Source organism: Pipra filicauda, unplaced genomic scaffold, assembly GCF_003945595.2.
Source record: "Pipra filicauda isolate LSUMZ 115617 unplaced genomic scaffold, ASM394559v2 scaffold17_size4572894_pilon, whole genome shotgun sequence".
Taxonomy (NCBI): domain Eukaryota; kingdom Metazoa; phylum Chordata; class Aves; order Passeriformes; family Pipridae; genus Pipra; species Pipra filicauda.
Genome location: NW_024104287.1, coordinates 4,076,229 through 4,096,014, shown reverse-complemented (window position 1 = coordinate 4,096,014; position 19,786 = coordinate 4,076,229). Strand labels below are relative to the sequence as shown.

Sequence of the window (19,786 nt, the reverse complement as noted above, 5' to 3'; positions counted from 1 at the left end):
CTCCAGGCTGAACACCCCCAACTCTCTCAGCCTGTCTTCATAGGAGAGCTCCCCCAGCCCTCTGGTCACCTTCATGGCCTTTCTCTGGACTTGCTCCAGCAGGTCCACATCTTTGTTGTGTTGCAGGCCCTGGAGCCTGACACAGTGCTCCAGGTAGAGTCTCACAAGAGTGGAGTAGTGTGGGAGAATCAACTGTCTTAACCTGCTGACCACACTGCTTTTGATGGAGCCCAGAACATGGTTGGCTTTCTGGGCTACAAATGAACATTGCTTGCTCATGTTGAGCTTCATCAGTCAACACCCCCAAGTCCTTCTTCTCCAGGCTGCTCTTAATCCATTCTTGGCCCTCAATCCATTCTCTGCCCAGCCTGTTTTGGTGCTTGGGATTGTCCTGGCCCAAGTGCAGGACCTTGCACTTGGCCTTGTTGAACTTCATGAGGTTTCAGCAGCCCCACCTCTCAGGCCTCTGGATGACATCCCTTCTCTCCAGCCTGTTGACCACACCACAAAGCTTGGTGTTGTCAGTGAACTTGCTGAGGGAGCACTCGATCCCACTGTCCATGTCACTGACAAAGACTTTAAACAGCACTTGTCCCAGTACCAACCCCTGAAGAACCACCACTCTTTACTGGTCTCCACTTGGACAGCAAACTGTTGACTGCAACTTTTTGAGTGTGACTACCCAGCCAATTCCTTTTGCACTGAGTGGTCCATCTGCTGAATCCATGGTTTTCAAGTTTAGAGACCAGATGTCATGTGAGACAGTGTCAGATGCTTTGCCCAAGTCCAGGTAGATGGTGTCAGTTTCTCTTTCCTTATCCACCAATGCTGTAACCCTTTTGTAGAAGGCCACCAAATTTATCAGGCACGGTTTGTCCTTAGTGAAGTCTTATTGTCTGTCACCAATCACCTCATTATTTTCCATGTGCCTTAGCATCATTTCCGTTGGCTCCGTGATCTTTGGGCACTAAAGTAAGACTGACCAACTGAAACTGACTGATGTGGCACATCTTTGATTAAAAAAGTAGATTTGGAAGTAGTGAGACTGAATGGCAAAACCCATGGTACTGAGCACACTTTTTGTGCCCTGTGATGATGAAGCCCCTCACCACCAGACCAGACAGCATCTTACTCAAATTACTATAAGGCTGTCCCTTCTTTGGGACTATATCAGACTACAAACATTACATTTCATGTAATGAAATGTGCAAAGGCCTGTTTTTTTACCTTGTGAATGGACTCAGCAGTGATCTCAGCTTGGTGTCTTCAGAGGAAGTATTATGCTATATGTGGTAGCAAGTAGTGCATCACACCTGCAGACTGAACTAAAATTCTTCTGTGGATCCATGAAGATGGTTGCACCCCCAGTCTGATTCAGCCTTTTTGAAAATTCTAAGGGTTTTTATAAAGGTTTTTAAAACTAAGATTAGGCTCACAGAAAGGGAATCCATGGTTATCTATTGTCATGATTGAGGTAGCTGACTAAAGGTTAATTGTAGCTCAGACACGGAAATAAGATAGTAGATCTAGCAGCTAAAGGCTGAAACCTTTTTGTCTGTGCTTAGTCTTTGTTGCATGTTTTACTTATGTCTCTTGCATGACAGGAGTGAAAGCATGATCCTATTGTAGGCAGTCCTTTGTAGGCAAGTGTACAAAGAAATAATCTAGGATTTACATAACCAAGGTTTAAATTAATAAGATTTGAATGAATATTAGCCCTACAGTCTTAAGTATTTTGAATTTTTTAATACCTTCTCATGCATTTGAATTTCATTTTCTTCACAGTGTGAACAGCATCTGTTTTATCCTTTTTTGCGAGTTTTCAGAAACACCCGGTAATGAACAATCTCTTTTTTTAATGAAGAAAAGATAAATACCCTCTGACCTTGGAAGAAACAGAGTAAGATCTGTGTTAAACACTCCTGTAGAGTATCATGAGATGCATGGCTTTATCTGAATATATAATTTTTTCCTGTTCCACTGGACATCAAGGGCCTGACAACTCGCTCATTGCTGCTATCTTGTACTCAATTTTCATATCCTCTTGTTTTTAACTCGTTTAATTTCCCCTCTGTAAACAGTATAGAGGGACACATTTTGGTCCTGCTTTGTCTTCTCTCACTTGTATAATGACAGTCAGGCAACTGGATATGCCTTTTCATGGAAGAGAGTGGTGCTAGAGCAGCTTGATATCAGCCCATGTTCCTTCTGGCATTGCACCACTGGCAACTCCAAACTCGGGCTTCTCCAAAGGTGACGAATGTCAGTGCAGCTCTGCGCAGTAGCTGAGAGCACGCGTGTTTTGCTGTTGCCTTCCACGCCTTGCGATGCTGTACTGCTGCCCAGGGATGGGACAGGGCTAGTACCCAGTTTGGGATTGTAAAGGGTATTTCCTATAGTGACACTGCATCCATCTGTTCTTGTCAGTGGCAGATACCCAGCGTTTTTCCAGATGTTTTGGGTGACAGATTATCAGACTTTAAAAACATGTACAATTCATCACAATGTATGGGATTTATCTGATGCATTTGCTTTCAAAAGCACTCAGAGGTTTGTGTGAGATTTTGGTGGATCTGTCAGCTATTCATATGGGAACAGAAACAGCATTTAGACCAGAATCTATACTTTACAGCTTGAAACTAGATTTTTTGATATCCTGTGCCTGTTAAATCTGGAGGTTGCAGCAACTACTTTACCAACATGTGCTTGCAGTTTTGTTTTGACATTCCTGCTGGCATGCATGTGAATTTACTCCCTTCTTATACTACTTTGTTTTGAAAAAAACTTTGCTTCTTAGTGTGACTTTTGATGACTACAGTTTAAATTGTATGCCCTTTTGATGGGGAACTGCCCAATCTTCTGATTGTTGTATGCATGTTGGTTTAGCTTCCACTATATAAATTTTCTTCTATTCTTTGAAACCACGTGATGCCTGGGTTGTTGCTCTCCTCTAAAAATAAGTTAGTGGCACTGCCTGAAGAGAAAAGCGAATTCCTACTTTTTTTAAACCATTTACTTACGTCTAGGTTCACTTAAACTGTTTGTTGTTTATTTCAGTAAAACTGCAGTAACTGTATTTAGGGAAAAGGAGATATTTTCTTAGAAATTGATGGTACCTTTCTGTTGCAGTCCTTTCTTTACTGATAATATTTGGGTTTGCGATGCATTGTTGTTCACACAGTTCCGGCTTGCTGGACTTGCAGTTTCAGAAAGCCTCTGTAAAGGAAATCCCACATAATTTAGAAAAAAAACTAGGGAAGTGAAATAGGCTTTCAAGTCGTTGCTCCCTGAGGATGCCTTTGCAGTTCATAGATCCTGAAATTTCTGAGTTCATGATAGATTAAAGCCTACCTACTTGATTTCAAGCTATTAATCAGTTCAAAGCTGTTGTGCTGGTCAGAAGAGGTCTTTGAAAGATGAGGCAGGCTGGCTTCAGGTGCCTTTCAGGACTGCGTTATGGTGTGGGTTGTTCCTCATTCTTTTTCTTTGCCTTTCATAGGATCATTCACAGCCCCGGGTTTACCTGTGGAACTCACCTCCTTCACTGCCCTCTGAGAAGTGGTTTCCTCAGTCACTGCAGTTGCTTAGCTCAACTTTATTTCATGCTTAACTGTAGACCATTTTTCCTGGAGATGTCTCTGCTCTTGTGCTTTGAAGTATTTGATGACAGTTGTTGCTCTTCTCTCAAGCTTTGAAAGAGTCCCCTGTAACGTTTTCTCTTGCTTTTTGCTGTGTCTCATGTATTCGTGTGTATTTCTGAGACTCATTCTGTGTGTTTTAATCTTTACGTCAAGGTTTACAATTCATATAGTCCTTTGTCTCCTTAGCACCTTGGTAACTGTTGAGCTCTCTCCCAGTTTCTTATTCTTGTGGGCTCTCCTGTTCACCCTTAACAGGTCCCTCTGGCTGATGTAAACTTGCCAGTTAAAATGGCATTGAGCTGATAAAACATCTTACTGTCACTTATTTCAGTAGATCCTTCAGTGCTGTTATCTATATATTTTCTCTTACCTTGTTTTGTGGGGTTTTTTTATTGCTTTACCTTTTGCTTTACATGGGTATTTTTCTACTTTGTCGTGGGGAGCAGGAGTTTGCAGTATCTTGTTTTCTTCCTTTCACACAGTTCTGTTACTGCAGTTATTGTGCCATCTTTGATACTTTTGGACAGCACAACCATTACATGACAACTGGACATATCAGTGTCCCTTCCTTCTGAATTCAGTTGGAAATTGCTGCTGAAATGCACACCAGCTTTTTGCAGTAGCTTTTCTCCGTGGGCTGGCAATTTCTCAAAGTTGGACCTGTGAGGGGATTTATTGGTACAAATTTCTGTTACTTCTGTTATGAGTCACTATACATGCTCTGGCTTCCTTAAATGTTTGATTTTATTTAATTTTTTCACGGTATGTAGACAGTCTAGTTCCAGGTGACCCCCTTTCAGGAAATCCAAGGTGGTATATTGTGTATATGTGTATGTAAGTAGTGCTCTCTTAATCAAAAGTTTCATGATTCCACCAATTTCTTAGTGTCTTAACTTTGCAAACTGACATCTTGCTGCTTCATTCTTTTTCTTAACAATTTTTTTTCAAGATTTTTTTCATTGAAAGGTATTTAGGAAAGCGTTGTCCAACAATAATAACAGATAATGGTAGACGGGGTCTTTGTTCTCTTCATGATTAGCTGTCTTGAGTATAATGTTGCATAGCTGTCAGGTTTATGTATTTTGTTTAAAACTTATCTTGGTGCAATTAGGCTGTAATTGGTTCCTGGGGTAAAATTAACTTCTTCGTGTTCTCTCTGATTATCAGTCACCTTGCCACCTTAAACATGACTGTATTTGATTTTGAGAGGATTATGTAAACTTCTGCAAGGGGTGTTTATTAGTTACATGTGTGGATTTTGCCACTTGGACCATTGTTTTCTATACAGAAACACTAATTTTGCAATTTTGCTGCCAAGTTCAGCCAAATTTGCCTCCAAAAAGATTTAGGCTTGTAGACGTTTTTTGTGAATGTATTAGCAAGCATATGAAGAGGAAATTATTGATTGAATCTCCCCACTGATGTCAGCTTTATTTGGCCTGCTACTCTTCAGATATTTATGACACATGATACTCATTTTGGGATGTTTGATGAAATGACAAGAAGATGGGGAAATCGTGGAGGAGAGAGTTTTGGGTCACTGCTTATGTAAAACAAACTAGGGACGTTATTCAGAGGAGATTATTCTCTGTTGATTCTGCTGTTCCAGAACAACTTTTTTAGTTTGCTTTCTTAATAGCTCTTTGCAAGACCTGTCGCATATTGTTTTCCTGAATCAATGAATTCTTGTATCAACGTGTGAAAGACCACTTCTGGTTTACTCCCATTTGTATGTTGTGCTCACTTAAGAGAGCTAAGTCAGCCTGCAGGGCAAGGTGGCTACCTTTCTGAGGAACAAATAAGCATATTTCAGGAGACAGCAGTTGGAGAAAAAAAGGAACGAGGGAGTTGGAGGAAAGGCTGGGAGTTCAGCATGTATCTAGTGTGAGCTCACAGATACACAAAGATTGCAAGAAGGAGCAGTGGGCAGATAGCCAAAACTTAGAAATAATAGAAAATGACAGTCAATGTGTATCAAAGGTCAGAATTTGTTACAACTGGAAAACCAGAGAGCTGACTTCCACCAAGACTACAAGCAAAGGCTCTGCAAGGATAAACAGGGCAGGGCAGGGGTTGGTTTATAACCTGTTCGGTCCTAAATGCTCTGAATTGTCTCCATTTAAGAAGTTAAACATTATCTCTGTTATGTTGAAGAGGGCAGATGTTGTTCTTGTTTAAAAGCCTTTTTTGGCCTTCTTTTGTGGAGCTCAGTGTAGGAAAAAAAAGGTCTGAGAAGGTTCACTTCAGGGCTCCTGTTTACTTTGTATTTGATCACGTTCTGTAACTTAGGGTTTAGCCATTGCTCAGTCCACTTCCTCCAGCAGCAGTGCAATGTTTTCACTGGATCTTCCTGTATTTAACTTGTCCTGGATCAGATAGCATTAGTAAAGGTTTAAATTTCAGCTAGCATAAAAGAAGGAGTATCCTTATGGCAGGTCAAAAAAAGCCATGTGGCAGATGCAGAAGACTGCTGTCAACAGGGAGGGCTTGGATGTTCAAGAGATACTGGACTTCTTTATGGTAACATCATATAAGCACAATTTTTGGTTATGGATATCATGAACCACTGTATCACCATTGCATTGTCCTGTCTTCCCTGTGGGTTGTCCTGCTTGGAACTGGTCCTGAATGGTAGAACTTTGTTTTTAGCTGCTGCTGCTGGGATCTGACATACAAAGATCAGTGGTTTGGGGCAATGCCACTGGATTGGCTGCTTTCCTATGACCCCAGAGAACAGATTTATTCTATTGAGACCATTGAGCACTTTGCCCACACAGTGGTCTGAATGGATTTTTCCTCTTGTGTTTCTTTTAGCAACTCCCTGTGGGTTGAGAAACCCATAAGTGTGTCATTATTTAAATAGCTTTGTATCTGGTATTACCTTCCTGTTTTTCTTGCTCCCGGGGGTCAGCATTTCTCCCTACTGCTGCTGAATTTTTCTGGTCATCACTGACACTAGAAGGTGCTTCCTCCAGTTCTAAGTCTCGTGATGCAAGCTTTCAGGTTAGCTCTTCAGCTTTGAGAAAGTGTGCCCTCTTATTCTTTTGAGTACACATGAAGTAATGTGTTTGGGAGCTGGGTACTTCTTAATGTCAGAACTGCCTGGTTTTAAGATATAACTTGAATCAATGCGTGCTGCATCACCACAAGCCAACTTTGCCATCAGAGAAGGTCAGCAATAATAATAATAATGTTTGTATAACAGCATATAGCTTTGGTACCAGACTGGTAGGAAAGGTGAAGTTAAAAAAGGTAAAGTTAAAAAATGCATTAAATGCCCCTCCCCCCATCTTCTTTGCTCTTTCAGATTCTCAGTTGCCATTTTGTTCTCTTAAGATGGAATCTCTTTCTGCTAATCTAAGATCTCAATTTGAAGCGTTTAGTGCTTTGTCCTCTACTGTCTTGCCTTTTTCCTTTGGGGTAAGAACATAGTGTTCATATTGGAACAGGAAACATGCTGTAAAGTAGATGATGGACTGACATGCAGAAGACCCTTAACTGAAGTTGGCCTCTTTAAATTCCACCTGCAGTTTGAGATCTCAGATTTTGGAACGTGAGTTCTTTGCAGACCTTACAATGACAAGATTTAGTTGGCTTGGTTTTTTAACTTTTCACTGTATTCTTAGAGGGATGGAGTCTCATTGTAACCTATTGAAATAAATGGCTCATTTGGGAAATGGTCAGGTCTTCATTTATATTATGTACATTCTGTACATGCATATCTACAAGGCAGTCAGTCCCTTCTCTGTGTGTGGGAGGATGCCAAGGCAGAATGCTGCAGTGAAGTACTCATCTACAGTGTCAGACTGAACAGCCACAATTACATTTGGACTAAGTACATATAAGAGTAGCTTATTTTGAAGTTTAACTTATGATTGCACTTCAAAGAACCATGTATTGCAGCAAACTGGTACTTTTAGCACAGCAAGAATAGTAAGACTGAATATATCCATTAGTGGAAGCAAATAAAAATCAGAGTGATATGAAATGGGAGTACTGGGAAATACGATTAGATATATCTGATGAGGTTTCTAAAGATCACTGCCTGGTCTACAGAGAGCTGTCTGAGTACATTGCACTACCTCCTTCTTTCAGCTGTTACTTTGAATGAAAAGGAGCTAAGATTAAGTGTTTTTTTAGGTAAACAGTCCTGTAGTTAATCTGATTAATGCTGATTTTTTTCATCATTGTAAGTAGGACTGAAGGTCTTAAGATAGTCAATTAATATTAAATCTACTTTATTAAAATGTGTGACCTAGAATCAAAACCTTTAAAAATTTCTGGGGAATTACTTTGATTTTACTGGTTTTAGTACAAGCAGTACTTCGTTCTGTAATATAGGGTACCTGAGTGCAAACATTATTGCAAAAATAATTTTTTTTTGGTAGAAGGTAACAAAAATAAACTTTTTCCAGGAGAGACATCTAGATGTTTCTTCTTTTTTTCCTCCCAATTATATATTCTATATAATACTCATTAGCAAAATAAGAAGATGCATACCTACCCTCTTTAAAATGTAAAAATGTTAATTTACTAAATATAGAAATGTATATCTTCACCTAAAAGGATGCCATCTTTCTTTAATGTATTAATATAAGGAGTAAACCTGTTGTTAAAGAAAGAGCTGTTTAGCGCTCAGTTACCATGGTGCTTTAGCAGAATAGGGTAGCTACAAGGGAAATGGTGCTGTTGTTGTGATGCCATTGGTAAGGTTTTTCATGAGTTTCCAATACAATTTACATTGCTTTTTGTGATAGCTCTCTAGGATTTTTTTAAATATTAGGAGGCAGGCTTCCATTTTAGAGGACCAGAAATACTGAAGAAGCCTTTATAGACTCTTGTGTTTTGTCCATAGCTATTGCAGGAAGTACACAGCCTGCTTTCAAGGCCAACACTTTGCTAACATACCAGACATGCAGCTTGTCAGTTCAAGCCAGTAATTTAAATCTTTGGTGCTAGTCAAAGCTGTCAACTTAATAACAGCCTACTGCATAAACAAGCTGGAGGACTTATTCTAGGTCATTAGTATGGGAAATTTCACATACTGAATTGATGTTTATCACTGCAGATTATTTGAAAAGCCAGGCTTGTTTGAAGGAAAAGTAGTAGTTTGCTTAAACAATTCTGCTTTGTTCTCACAGCCTTGATCACTGGGATGGGTAGTAGTAGTCACTTCAGAAATGAAGCAGTATTAAACAGATAAGTTTTCATTTTTGAGGAAGTAGAGAGTCGTCTCGTTGGGGTTTTTTCCCTTTTAAAGTGACACAGGACAGAGGAAGCAGATTGGCATGGTAGACATTTCAGTATGCCATAGTGGGAAAGATCTGCTTTGCAATGCCTTCTATCACCACAGAGATTGATAAAGGAGTAGCATAGGAAGTTGAATGAGTAGTGGTGCATATACAGTGATTTGGCTAGTATCTGGGGACTAGATACACATTACAGTCATCTAAATGCTTAGTAAATACTACATAAAAAATAATCAATACGTCACATTTTTGTGCCTGTTTTTCCCTAGAGCCACCAAAATGATTCATCAGCAGTAGTGCAAAAGGTTCTCTCTGGTATGAGTAGTATGTGTGTGGGAATTATTTCCTTCACCTCACAACAGTGTTATCCCTTACGACAATGAGTAAGATACACTCAACCCTGTTTGAAACAAAAATGGAAGAGCAAGTGGTCAAAGGCAGTATTTGTAGCGTAATCATTAGCTAATCTCGACCTGTGTTTGAACAATGTGCTACGAAGCTCTGACTGATTATGACTCTTTGGGATTTGTCTCGTTTGCTGATTGCAGTCAGTCATAACCCCTGCACCATCAGGAATTGTAGCAAGATACTGGTTCACTGCTTCGTTGCAGTGGTGTTCTGAGTTTACCAGTTCTTATGGAACCTTAATGGGTTTCCAGTGACCAGTTTTTAAGGGACTGACTGGCATGGTCCTCACTAATTTGTAAAGCTGAGCAGGACTGTGCCATAAGGCTTTAGTAGGAGGAAATTTGCCTGTGTGTTTAGAACTATGATGATATTTTAAACCATGATCACTTTGACTAGCATGATTACAGAATTCCTTAAACAATAAAAAAAAAAGAAAAATATCTTTACTGTCTGGAAGCATTTAATTGTTGACAAGAGGAGTGCTTACTATATAATGAGCTGCAGCTATGCTACTAAAGTAAATGTTTCGTAGTCACCAGTTTTGCTTTAGATTACAAGTCAGGACTAATTGTGTTCATTTTGTCATGGATCAGTATTTCAAAGGGAGATTGTTCTTTTTTTCTCGTTTAGAATTTGCTTTATGTATCTTTTAAATTTTTTAATAAATAAAATATGCCTGAACAGATGATGTATTCTGGTTAGCCATATATAGCTACACTAAAGATCTGAAAGTTCCCTTGTTAAATGTCTTAAATATTTAATTTCTTTTCTGTATAAGCAATTTTTAAGTTTCTGTTACGGTAACAGTTTCCCATATTCTCTCTTATTATTTTGATTTTTTAAATACTAAATGAATAAAGCAAAGAGAGTAATTTTCCAGCTGAAGATGTGGGATCATGGGAAATGTACAGCTGCTTAATATGTTTTCAGAATTCAGGTTGGAGAATTTAAAAAAGTAAATACTGTCAGAAACGTGGAATAAAACATTATTTATTTTATGTTCTGGTCAATGCAGATGAAGTCATGTACATTCTTTTGCATAATGTGCCCCTTTAATGGTCCTGCTGGAAGTAGACTTCTTGGCAGCTGTACAGTGCAGAACAGGATGGATAAAGTTCTGTTCCTGTTTCAAAATGCTGGAAGTGTGAGCATGTCAAGAGTTGTACTAAAACAAATTCAGTCTTTTTTTCCTTTTCAGTTTCATCTATTTGATGTTAGTTAAACAAGCTGTTAAATTAATGAGAGCACATCTGAAGACAATGTAACTTGTCAGTACTTTTTGGAATGAAATTTTCTTTCTCATCTGGATCCTGACCCTGCTGAGGAGGTACAAGGATGTAGTGCTGATAGTGATGGGTCCCTGGTGAGAAACCACATTTAACTCCTTTGTTTCTTCGTGAAGGCCTTTGTGGGTCTTCGATCACGTGGCATTCTGCAAGAACCTTAATCCCATGGATTACCTGGGTACTGGAAACATGTATACTTGCCATGGAATCAATTGATGTCTTTTGGATTCTGTTTAGCAAAGCATGTAAGTGTGCTTCATTTCATCCTAGTCAAGCAAAGTATTAAAATCTATGGTATATGTAGATACTCATGAATTCACTGTAGTTCTGTGGTTACGGTTTTTCTGAAGTGTTTTACTGAAATGGCACTGCAGTCCCTAGTGCAAATCCCCTGTGTTTCCAATTCCCAGTATGAGCTGACAGCTAGTTACAAGTCAGTTATCATTGACTGTGATTTGTCTCTTGTACCCTCAAAGATTCAAAAGCACTGGAACATTTGCAAAAGTAGCAAGCCAGAACAGTGTACATCTCCTTATGTAGTATGACAAAATGACTGAACAGCTTGTTTTTTCATCTTAAAGCTTTGCAGATTTATAGCTACCACAACTTTAATGATGAGTAAGAACTACCCACACAAGGAAAGAGATCTAATGGTGACTGAAGGCAAGCAAAATTGAATATGTGCTCCTTGTAAGGCAGTGTGTGGGAGACACATTTGTTACATACTGAATATCTGAGCAAATCCATGTGTCATGTTTCCTTAGGTTCTCAACAGGAGATGTGTAGAAGCAGCAGTGATGACAGGCCTGGCACTCAAGTGCAGCATAAACAAGAAGTCCTTGTTTGACAGAAAACACTACTTCTATGCAGATCTGCCTGTAAGTATGCATATAGCTGGTCCCTCTGCAGCTGTAGGAAAGGACAAGTCTGGAGCATGGATGGCAGTGGGGCATGAGTGAAGAGATGCTTTTTCTGTTTTCAGTCAGTGCTCTGCTCACTCCAGATGCTGTGCCCTGATGAAATAGGCAGCTGTACCCTGCTGCTCACTGATTGAATATGATTGCTCTGATTGCTGACTCCGTGCTTAGCTGCACAACTCCAGTAGCTTAATGTAATTGAATTGGGAGCTGGAGCTGCTTTGTCCCTTAAGTTGTCCATTCCTGGTGGTTAGTACTAATTGTCTGTTAGGGTAAAAGCACTCTGATAACAGTCCTTCCTTTAAAGTGAATGTATAACAAACACAGGTTCAGTGGGATAAACATAGCAGTCCCTTTTTTGCCCAGGCTTAGGGACCTAAAAATATTTAATTTCCCTTCAAAACTTCCTCAGCCATGGTTCCAATAAATGAAAAAAACCAAAACAAAAACAACTGAGAAATTAAGTCTTTGCAATATGTTTTATTGGTAGCTTTCGTATTGGGTAGAAGATGTCACTGGAAGTCAAATGTGTTTTGCTGCACTTATATGGATGTATTGAAATATTGATATCATTTAAGAACCTGACTTTGGTCATTGCAACAGGATCCAGCAGTGTTCGCGCCTTTTTTTCTATTTTAATGAAATTAAACCTTTCTAATTTTAAACTTTTTTTATCTGTCAGCTTATTTGTACTGAATGTTCAGTTTATCACTCTGTCAAAGGGAGGACACTAATTTTGCTTTCTCTGTTTTTGGGGTGAAGATCTGATGATTGCAGTAAAAAAACCAAAACTGGTTTTATTTTATCTGAGAAAAATCAGGCATGTTAGCTGATTCTCTCTTTAGGTGAGGTGTCTTAGACATCCAGAGAAGCAGAGTGGGAGATTTCTCAGGTCTCCAATTAATGTGTAGGGATGCTGTATTATTAACCAAATTACGTTCTTTCCCACTCTTGTTCAGACATTTGAAATATTTTGTAGTTACACAAAACTTTTCCAAATACAATTTCTCCCCACCTTTGAAGGAGAATTATATTATAGTTGGCAAGTGGAGACCTGGATCTAAGATGAGATTTCTGTTCTGTTCTCTTCTACATTGGAAACTTGTGGCTTGTAGTTCTGATTTGGTTTCTTGAGATAAGTTTGCTAATATTTGTGAGCTCTTTGTTGGGGGCTCTGTAGTGATCTCCTCGGACTGTGAAATGGAAACTTAGCAGTTTGAATTGCCAATACTTTTTTTTTAACTTGTAGAACTATCTTAATGCCCATTTCAGGACCTGAAGGAGAAAAAAGTGAATAGCAGGAAATAAACGTGACTTTCAAAATTCCTCTACACATCATAAGGAAACACCAAAACCATAACAGATTTGTTTGCAGGCTACCTTTAGTGCCTGTGCTGTTAAACTGAAAACAATCTCTTATATTCTTGTGATGTCTTCTATCAGTCTGCTACATAGAAACTATAAGGGATGAATGCTCTCACAGGTGAGAATCCGCATCCATGTGCTTAAGAGGAGAACAGTGAGGTGGAAGAAGGTGTGAGCACCAAGTGGGCTGCCATTGTCTGCAGACATGAGTTACAGGATCCTCTGGTCATATAAGCATGGAAATTTGGTCAGGGAGATGCTGACACATTTTATTGTCTTGAAACATATAATTCTGGTGGCTGACTTCTGTAGTTTAAGTACTGACAATAAACTGCCAGACCTGCGTTTCATAGTGAACAGTCTAGTCAGGAACCCTTTAATAAGATGCAGAGTTTAGGCTAACGAGCTGTATAGAACAAATAAATCCAGCTCTTAGGGTCATTTGACAATGGGATTATTGTTACTCCTGAAAATGAGGCTTTTGATGGGAAATGGGATTCATGTTATTTGTTGTCACTCACTATTTCAAGCTTTAAAAAATCATTTTAATGAGAAGAGCTGTGTGATTAGCACAGGCTGCATAGAGTCAGTTATTTTATCTTTCTTATAGTCATTATGACCAGAAGGTCATGCACTTTGTTGCATATATAAATTCAGCTGTTCACAGGGCCGGACAATTGTTCTCCATTCCAATGCCCTGTCACCATCTCCGCATTTCAGAGTAAGTTTGTCATCCCTGCAAAATATGCACATGCTCCTCCCAGTTCATTTGCGTCTGGCAGACTTTTTTTAATTCTCACCACTAGTGCCATGAGCAGGTGAGGAGAAGTGATGGGGACCCCACCTCAGCTGTCAGTGATTTACTCCTGTATTTTTACATTGTTGCAGTTATATCAATACCTTGTCACTGGCAGCCCCTTTTCTGGCCGGCAGCTTCCCCTTTGAGTGGAGTCCCAGGCATGAGCGGGCATTTGTCAGCTGTGTGCCCTATGTGGGGTCGCAGTATCTGTCTTTTAAATTGCTACATTAATGACATTGAGTTTTCTCATTTTCTTGATTTCCGTGGCCCCACCCCTTCCCTCTAATGATGCAGTTCAGAACAAACAGGGACGGATATTCAGCCTGTTGGGAGGATGAGTGATAGTCCCAGCTTGGGGATGGAAGTACAGTAACTGGCTTCAAACAAGATTTAACATGGTCATGGAACCACAGGCATGGAAGAACCTCTTCCAGTCCATTTCCTGCTCCAGGGCAGTATCTGAGAAGTTTGTCATCCTTGGCAAGAGATTGTGCAGTTGATTATTTATTATTTCAGCGTTAGTAGGGTGTGTATGCTTACCTGAATTGAGGAGTGCTCTTATTTTTTCAGACTTACAGCTTTTTACAGTTACGTTGAATTCTAGACCCATCTTCTAGCTTGCTTCCTTTCCATCTAAGGAAAATAACTTCTGAATTTACTTGTGCATGTGTTCTGTCCTATGGAAGATGTTGCATTTTCAACTTTGTTCTTAGTCAATAATATCTGCACTTGGCCATGACACTGCTTTGTGAAAACCGAATGTTTCATTTGAATATAAAGCTAATATTGTTGACAGGCTGGCTATCAAATCACTCAGCAAAGAGTTCCTATTGCGGTGAATGGAAGTCTGTCGTACAGTCTCTGCATAGACAGCAAGATGAGCCAGATGGTGACAAAAACTGTGAGGATTAAACAAATTCAGTTGGAGCAAGACAGTGGAAAAAGTCTCCATGATGACACAAGGAGCCAGACTCTCGTGGACTTGAACAGGGCTGGTAGGCTTGGATTATTTTCCTTTTTTTTTCCTCCTTTTAGTGTAAGATGAGTCTTTAAAGGTAAATGGGTGACAGGAAACAGGCAAAAAATAAAAACAGCCTTATATCTCTCTCTTTTCAAGTAAAAATTCACCAAAATGACTGTTACATTAGAAGCAGATGAATACTTGATTTTTTTTAATGGCCAGTGGACCTTTCCCATTGCTGTTGGTTGATGGCAACCGGCAATAGCAAGTTGGAAATCTCTTGGCTCCAGTTTGCTCAAAACTATATGTGTCGCTCACATAAAACCACTGAGCTATTTAAACTCTTGCACTGTATGTCTTGTTTAAAAAAAGAGTAAAATATCACAGACCTAGGGAATCAAGTTTGTATATAGAAGGAGCAGCTGTGGGAATTTGTCATTGAATGAGTCAGACATTTCTTTTAATTATTAGCTTTGAAAAAAATGTAAATTTTCTCTTTTAACTCGGAAATTGTAAATGAAGAGATCCAAATTAGCACACAACATGGGCAGCAACCTGACTGGCCTGGCTAACTGAGACATAGTGCTCGGGTGTCCACTGAAGTTAAGGGCTGTACCTGCTCATATTCTTTGAAAGCTAGGTTCTGAAGCTAAAATTTAGACTACATCTACTTACAGCTCTGTCATTTCCAAAATTAGTTTAAGATAAATAAATCTGAATCTGGAATTCGATTAGCTTTAAATGTTCTTCTAGAGAAAGAAGAGGAATGGGTCCTTCTGATCTGCATGTGATCAAAGGATGGAGGATTGTCTATGGTTTGTTACTTTAAAAAAAAGGAGGAAAAGTTTTTATAGTAGTCTGCAGCTAGGCCCATAGTGACAGTTACTAAATAATACATGGGGGTATATGGTTGTTTGGTTGTTTGGTTGTTTTGAAAAAAGCCCAAGTTCTCTCCCGTGTTTATCCAGTTGCCAAGATCAAAAGCTGTTGTTGAAAATCTCCTGTCTCTTTCCCGATAGGAGTTGGTCTCATGGAAGTTGTCATGGAGCCTGATATGTGCTGTGGGGAGGAAGCAGCTGCAGCAGTCAGAGAGCTTCAGCTCATTCTTCAAACACTTGGGAGCAGCCAGGCAGTCATGGCAGGTACTGAAGGGGGGAAGGGCATGTTTCTTTGTCACCAGTAATTCTCTGCATTTGCGGGAGTTTTGCAGGTTCTGGTTATTTTGCTCTGTGGTTGTTTATAGTGCATAGCCTTTTGTAGCTGTTGTTTTTACAGTCCTCAGAGTCTGTCCTAGTGTCTGCCATGCTTCAGGTCTCCTTATAGGCCTGCCTTTGTCTGCAGAGCTTTGCCGTGCTAGATGTTATATTTCCTCACACGGTAATTTTACAGAATAAACCTAGGCAGGAAGAAATGTCCCCAGGGTTCTTGTGGTGCTTCTCCCTGTCTGTCTCCATCTTGATTGCCACAGCACTGCAGCATAGAAGATCCGTAGTAGGAATTAATTGTAGAGTATGGAAGTTAAGGGACAAAGTAGTGGGACCATGGATCCATCTTCTAAGCTGTCTTTTAGGTCTCAGCTAGTCATAAAATCAGCGTAGAAAGTAAACTTGGGCTGCTGTTGTGGATGGGATGGAGTAAATGACAGCATGACGCAGACATGGTGCTGGGGTTAATTTTAGACAAGATTACCTATCTTTCTGAGACCTGCTTCCTCTTGTAGGAACCCCTGTTTCTGGCACCGGCTCTTTCTGAAACTTTAAGGCCCTAATTCTGCTTTTGCAGAAGCATAGCCTGTGTTCAGCCTCCTAACTGGTGATTCTGTCTCATGTGTTTCTATTAACTGGAAAATTCAGGTCATGCCATTTTTCCTCAGTCCTAATGTTACCAAAATTTACAACCAGCCCATGGTTACAGCTGGCATACAGCAGGCTTCTGCTCGAGAGTCCAAAAGTATGGGTTTAGGCATTCATCCCCTCCACACATACACATAATTATCAGCTGCTTATTAGTGTTCACAGTGTAAGCTATATTTTTGCCTGTGACAGTTGGCCTCACTGTCTGGCAACAAATTCAGTCCATTATACAAGTGGATGTCTCCTAGAGAACTGAGTCAGAGTGGCCCATGTATCACCCAATAAATGGGATCCAGTAAATGTTGGCTAGTGATGCAAATTTAATTTAGTGTAGGCGGAAATAATAATTGCTAGACATTATCTATTTCTCTGAATCTTTTCTCACAGTAGTGTCTCTCATATCAAATGAGGCATGGTTGTCAATATTAAGCAGACAGTTTGCATGCTTCTTCAAGGGCCTTTGTGGGCATAAATATATACCATGATTTATAACTATTGAATTTGGCCCTGAGATTGCCATTGGAAATTGCATGATGATACCTTTTATCACAGAGAGATTTCTGACTTTATAGGAGTATTGGAAATATTTTTCTTCCAGGATAGATGGCTTTAAAAGTATTTGGATTTTTTTTCAAGGTGAAGGTTTTAGGATCTGTTGTGGTTTTCCCTCATTGTAATTACTTTTTTTTCAAATAAAGGCTTTACATCCTCATAATTTACCTTCATTCTACTTGCATGTACAGGGAAGACAAGTGCCCAGTTTTATCAGTTTTTATTTCATTAAAAACAAGCAGATGAAAAGATTATTTCATTGCAAAGTGAAAGGAAAATAAGCTGGGCTTAAAGGAAAAAAAAATTTATTTTTTTTTTAAGAACATTTGCAGCTTGGCTCTCCTTTTGCTTATGCCTGATTAACTTTATTGTCTACAATACATCCAATATACAATCAAATATATTGTCTGCGTACATCCAAGTAGAAACAGGTTGTGTCTCAAAATAAAACAAGGGCAGGACAAGACTGTTCCTCTTTTGGAACAAGTACTTGTTTCACCCCAAAAAGGGAGCACATGCACAACACTTCTCTTGAGAGAGATGTTGGGTCATTCCAACACCTTTGTTCTTCATTTGCATGTCTGGCAAGACTCTATGAAGACAGAGGAAATTAGTGTGCCATCCTCCAGCCTGCTCTTACAAATTGTACCCAGGCCTCTCTAGTCAATTTAAATCTATTGACTGGAATGGATTCTGAAGCCATAGCTGTCTTCACAGGTTTAACTGAGCTATTTTGCACTCTCATTAATAATGCCACTGTATCTACATAGTAGGTGTTTGTTTCTTTTTATCTGTATTTGAAATAAAAAAATAAATTAAAAAAAACAACACAGGAAAAGGCTACAGGTGTGTAATGTGGGAAAAATAATGTTTCTTAACATTCCAGAATGTAATACAACCTCCACTGTTTGTTTATTCACAGCAGTTGATAACTGTGGCAAGCCTTTTCTTCTCAGAAGGGATGTTGTTAGAGGGGCAATACTTAGAAAGATAAAATTACAAGTTAGTTGTGGTTGAGTCACTAAAGATCTCTAAGGACATTAGTCCATTTTGGACTAAAACTGCAGGATGCTTTTATATAAAACTTTTTATTCAGTTTCAGCTTTTGGCAGCCAGGGGCATTCTGGGGGGTAAGATTGCAGTTTCTTGAAGGAGAAGGAGAAAATTACCAAAAAATCCACCGCTTCTCACATTTTGTCCTTGAGCTGTAAATTTCCAAGAACACCTTAGTAAATCTGTTCAACATAACCTTAAGTTCTTGTGTACCATGCCAGGATAGCATATATCCATCAAATTGTAATTCTAAAAGGTATTTTTGTGCTGCTTTGAGAGGAATGGAAGCTCACAATCCACCACTTTGCTTGTCTAATTCTGCCCTTTATTTAAGAGCTGTGATTCAGAAGCTCTTTTCACTGTATGGCTTAGAGGATCTGTGCTGCACTGCACCATGCAGTTTTCTGAGAGGATTTATGAACCATGATTTTAAAAAAAAATTTTAAAAAGCACAAGCATTATTCTCAGAAATATTTTGAATTATTCAAGGCAATGCCTTGAAGTAGAATCAGAAGCAGAAAGCTGTGATGAAATGGTTGTTGCTCCTTTCTGAACATAGAGAAGTCTACTATTAATACTTTGCACATAACATGCAGGTTTTAATGCCAGTGTACCGGGCAGACGGTTCTGTTGATAAAATTTCCTTTTACAGAGGGTCAGCTGAGAGTGGATGCCAATGTTTCTGTGCATCACCCTGGAGAGCCTTATGGAGTGAGGACTGAAGTGAAGAATATCAATAGCATACGATTTCTGGCAAAAGCAGTAGGTAAATGGTGGTTGCTTAATTACAAGAGCATCGTAGATATTTTATGAGGTCTGAGATGAAATATGTCAGCTCCTAAATGCAGGAATTTGCTTTAAATGCCCTGACTGGCTTCACCTGTGAGTCTGTTCCATGCACCTTGCCCGTGGGTACAGGAGTCCCATTGAAGCTTAGGCTGTGCCTGAGCTGCCACATCATAGGTGTGCCAGTTTTCAGTCCTGTCTTCTAAAGAACCTTGGACCTATTTTGTAGTCCCGTTCCCAGTCCTGTATCAGGACTTAACTCCTGCTGCTTTTGACTGAACTCCCTGAATGGACCCTGGACTCGGCTCACCCCCTCACCTTGACTGAGACTGTCAGGGGCCCTGTGTTAGTAGCACACACCCCTGCCCACACTGTTCAGATGGGACTGGGACTGTATCAGACCGTGAGGGCACTGCCTGGGCTCTGGTCACTCTTGACTCCTGGTTTATCCCTCTTTATGGAGCAGCCCCACTCTTGCTGCTCCCTGATAGAACAGATCTTAGTATAGGGTACTCTGGAAATAGCAACCATGTTAGTGTGCAGGTTTTGTGGAGGTAAACTCTCTTCCTAGCATGTTTAGTACCGATATATGGTAACAGTGGTTTCGTGTCCTCCAATGGAGAGAATTGCTTTCCACCGGGGATGGTACATGATGTGTGTGAAGTTCAGATGCAGCTTGGGTATGAGCAAGAAAAGATGATTGTTACATCTCCAAAAGAAAACTGAACTGAGTGACTGCAAGGTCACTAGGAACGTATTGCTTGGCTGCAAAGCCTGGGAGAAAATGGTTTCCATTTAAAGGAAATGAAAGAAGATGAGGAAAACACACAAAGAAAGAAACAGTGCTGGAGAGAGACAGTGACTGATAATTCTGCCTATAACTACTGCTGTTGATTTCATTGAGGTTAAAACAACA

The 19,786-nt window shown here is 39.7% G+C and overlaps 1 protein-coding gene across 3 annotated transcripts in view; it reads left to right on the top strand.

Annotated features, from left to right (window-relative positions):
- GATB (glutamyl-tRNA amidotransferase subunit B) overlaps positions 1-19,786 on the top strand; it is a 43,225-nt gene that overhangs the window by 5,232 nt on the left and 18,207 nt on the right. Inside the window, exons 1-6 of one of the 3 annotated variants that reach the window (XM_039379881.1) lie at positions 10,529-10,625; positions 10,701-10,829; positions 11,349-11,462; positions 14,462-14,660; positions 15,646-15,768; positions 18,737-18,850. In XM_039379881.1, coding sequence (XP_039235815.1) covers positions 10,800-10,829; positions 11,349-11,462; positions 14,462-14,660; positions 15,646-15,768; positions 18,737-18,850 — 580 coding nt within the window. In that variant the 5' untranslated portion in view covers positions 10,529-10,625; positions 10,701-10,799. Of the gene's footprint in view, positions 1-10,525; positions 10,830-11,348; positions 11,463-14,461; positions 14,661-15,645; positions 15,769-18,736; positions 18,851-19,786 lie in introns of those variants that run through there. The other 2 variants (XM_039379880.1, XM_027721674.2) reach the window with 2 other exon arrangements.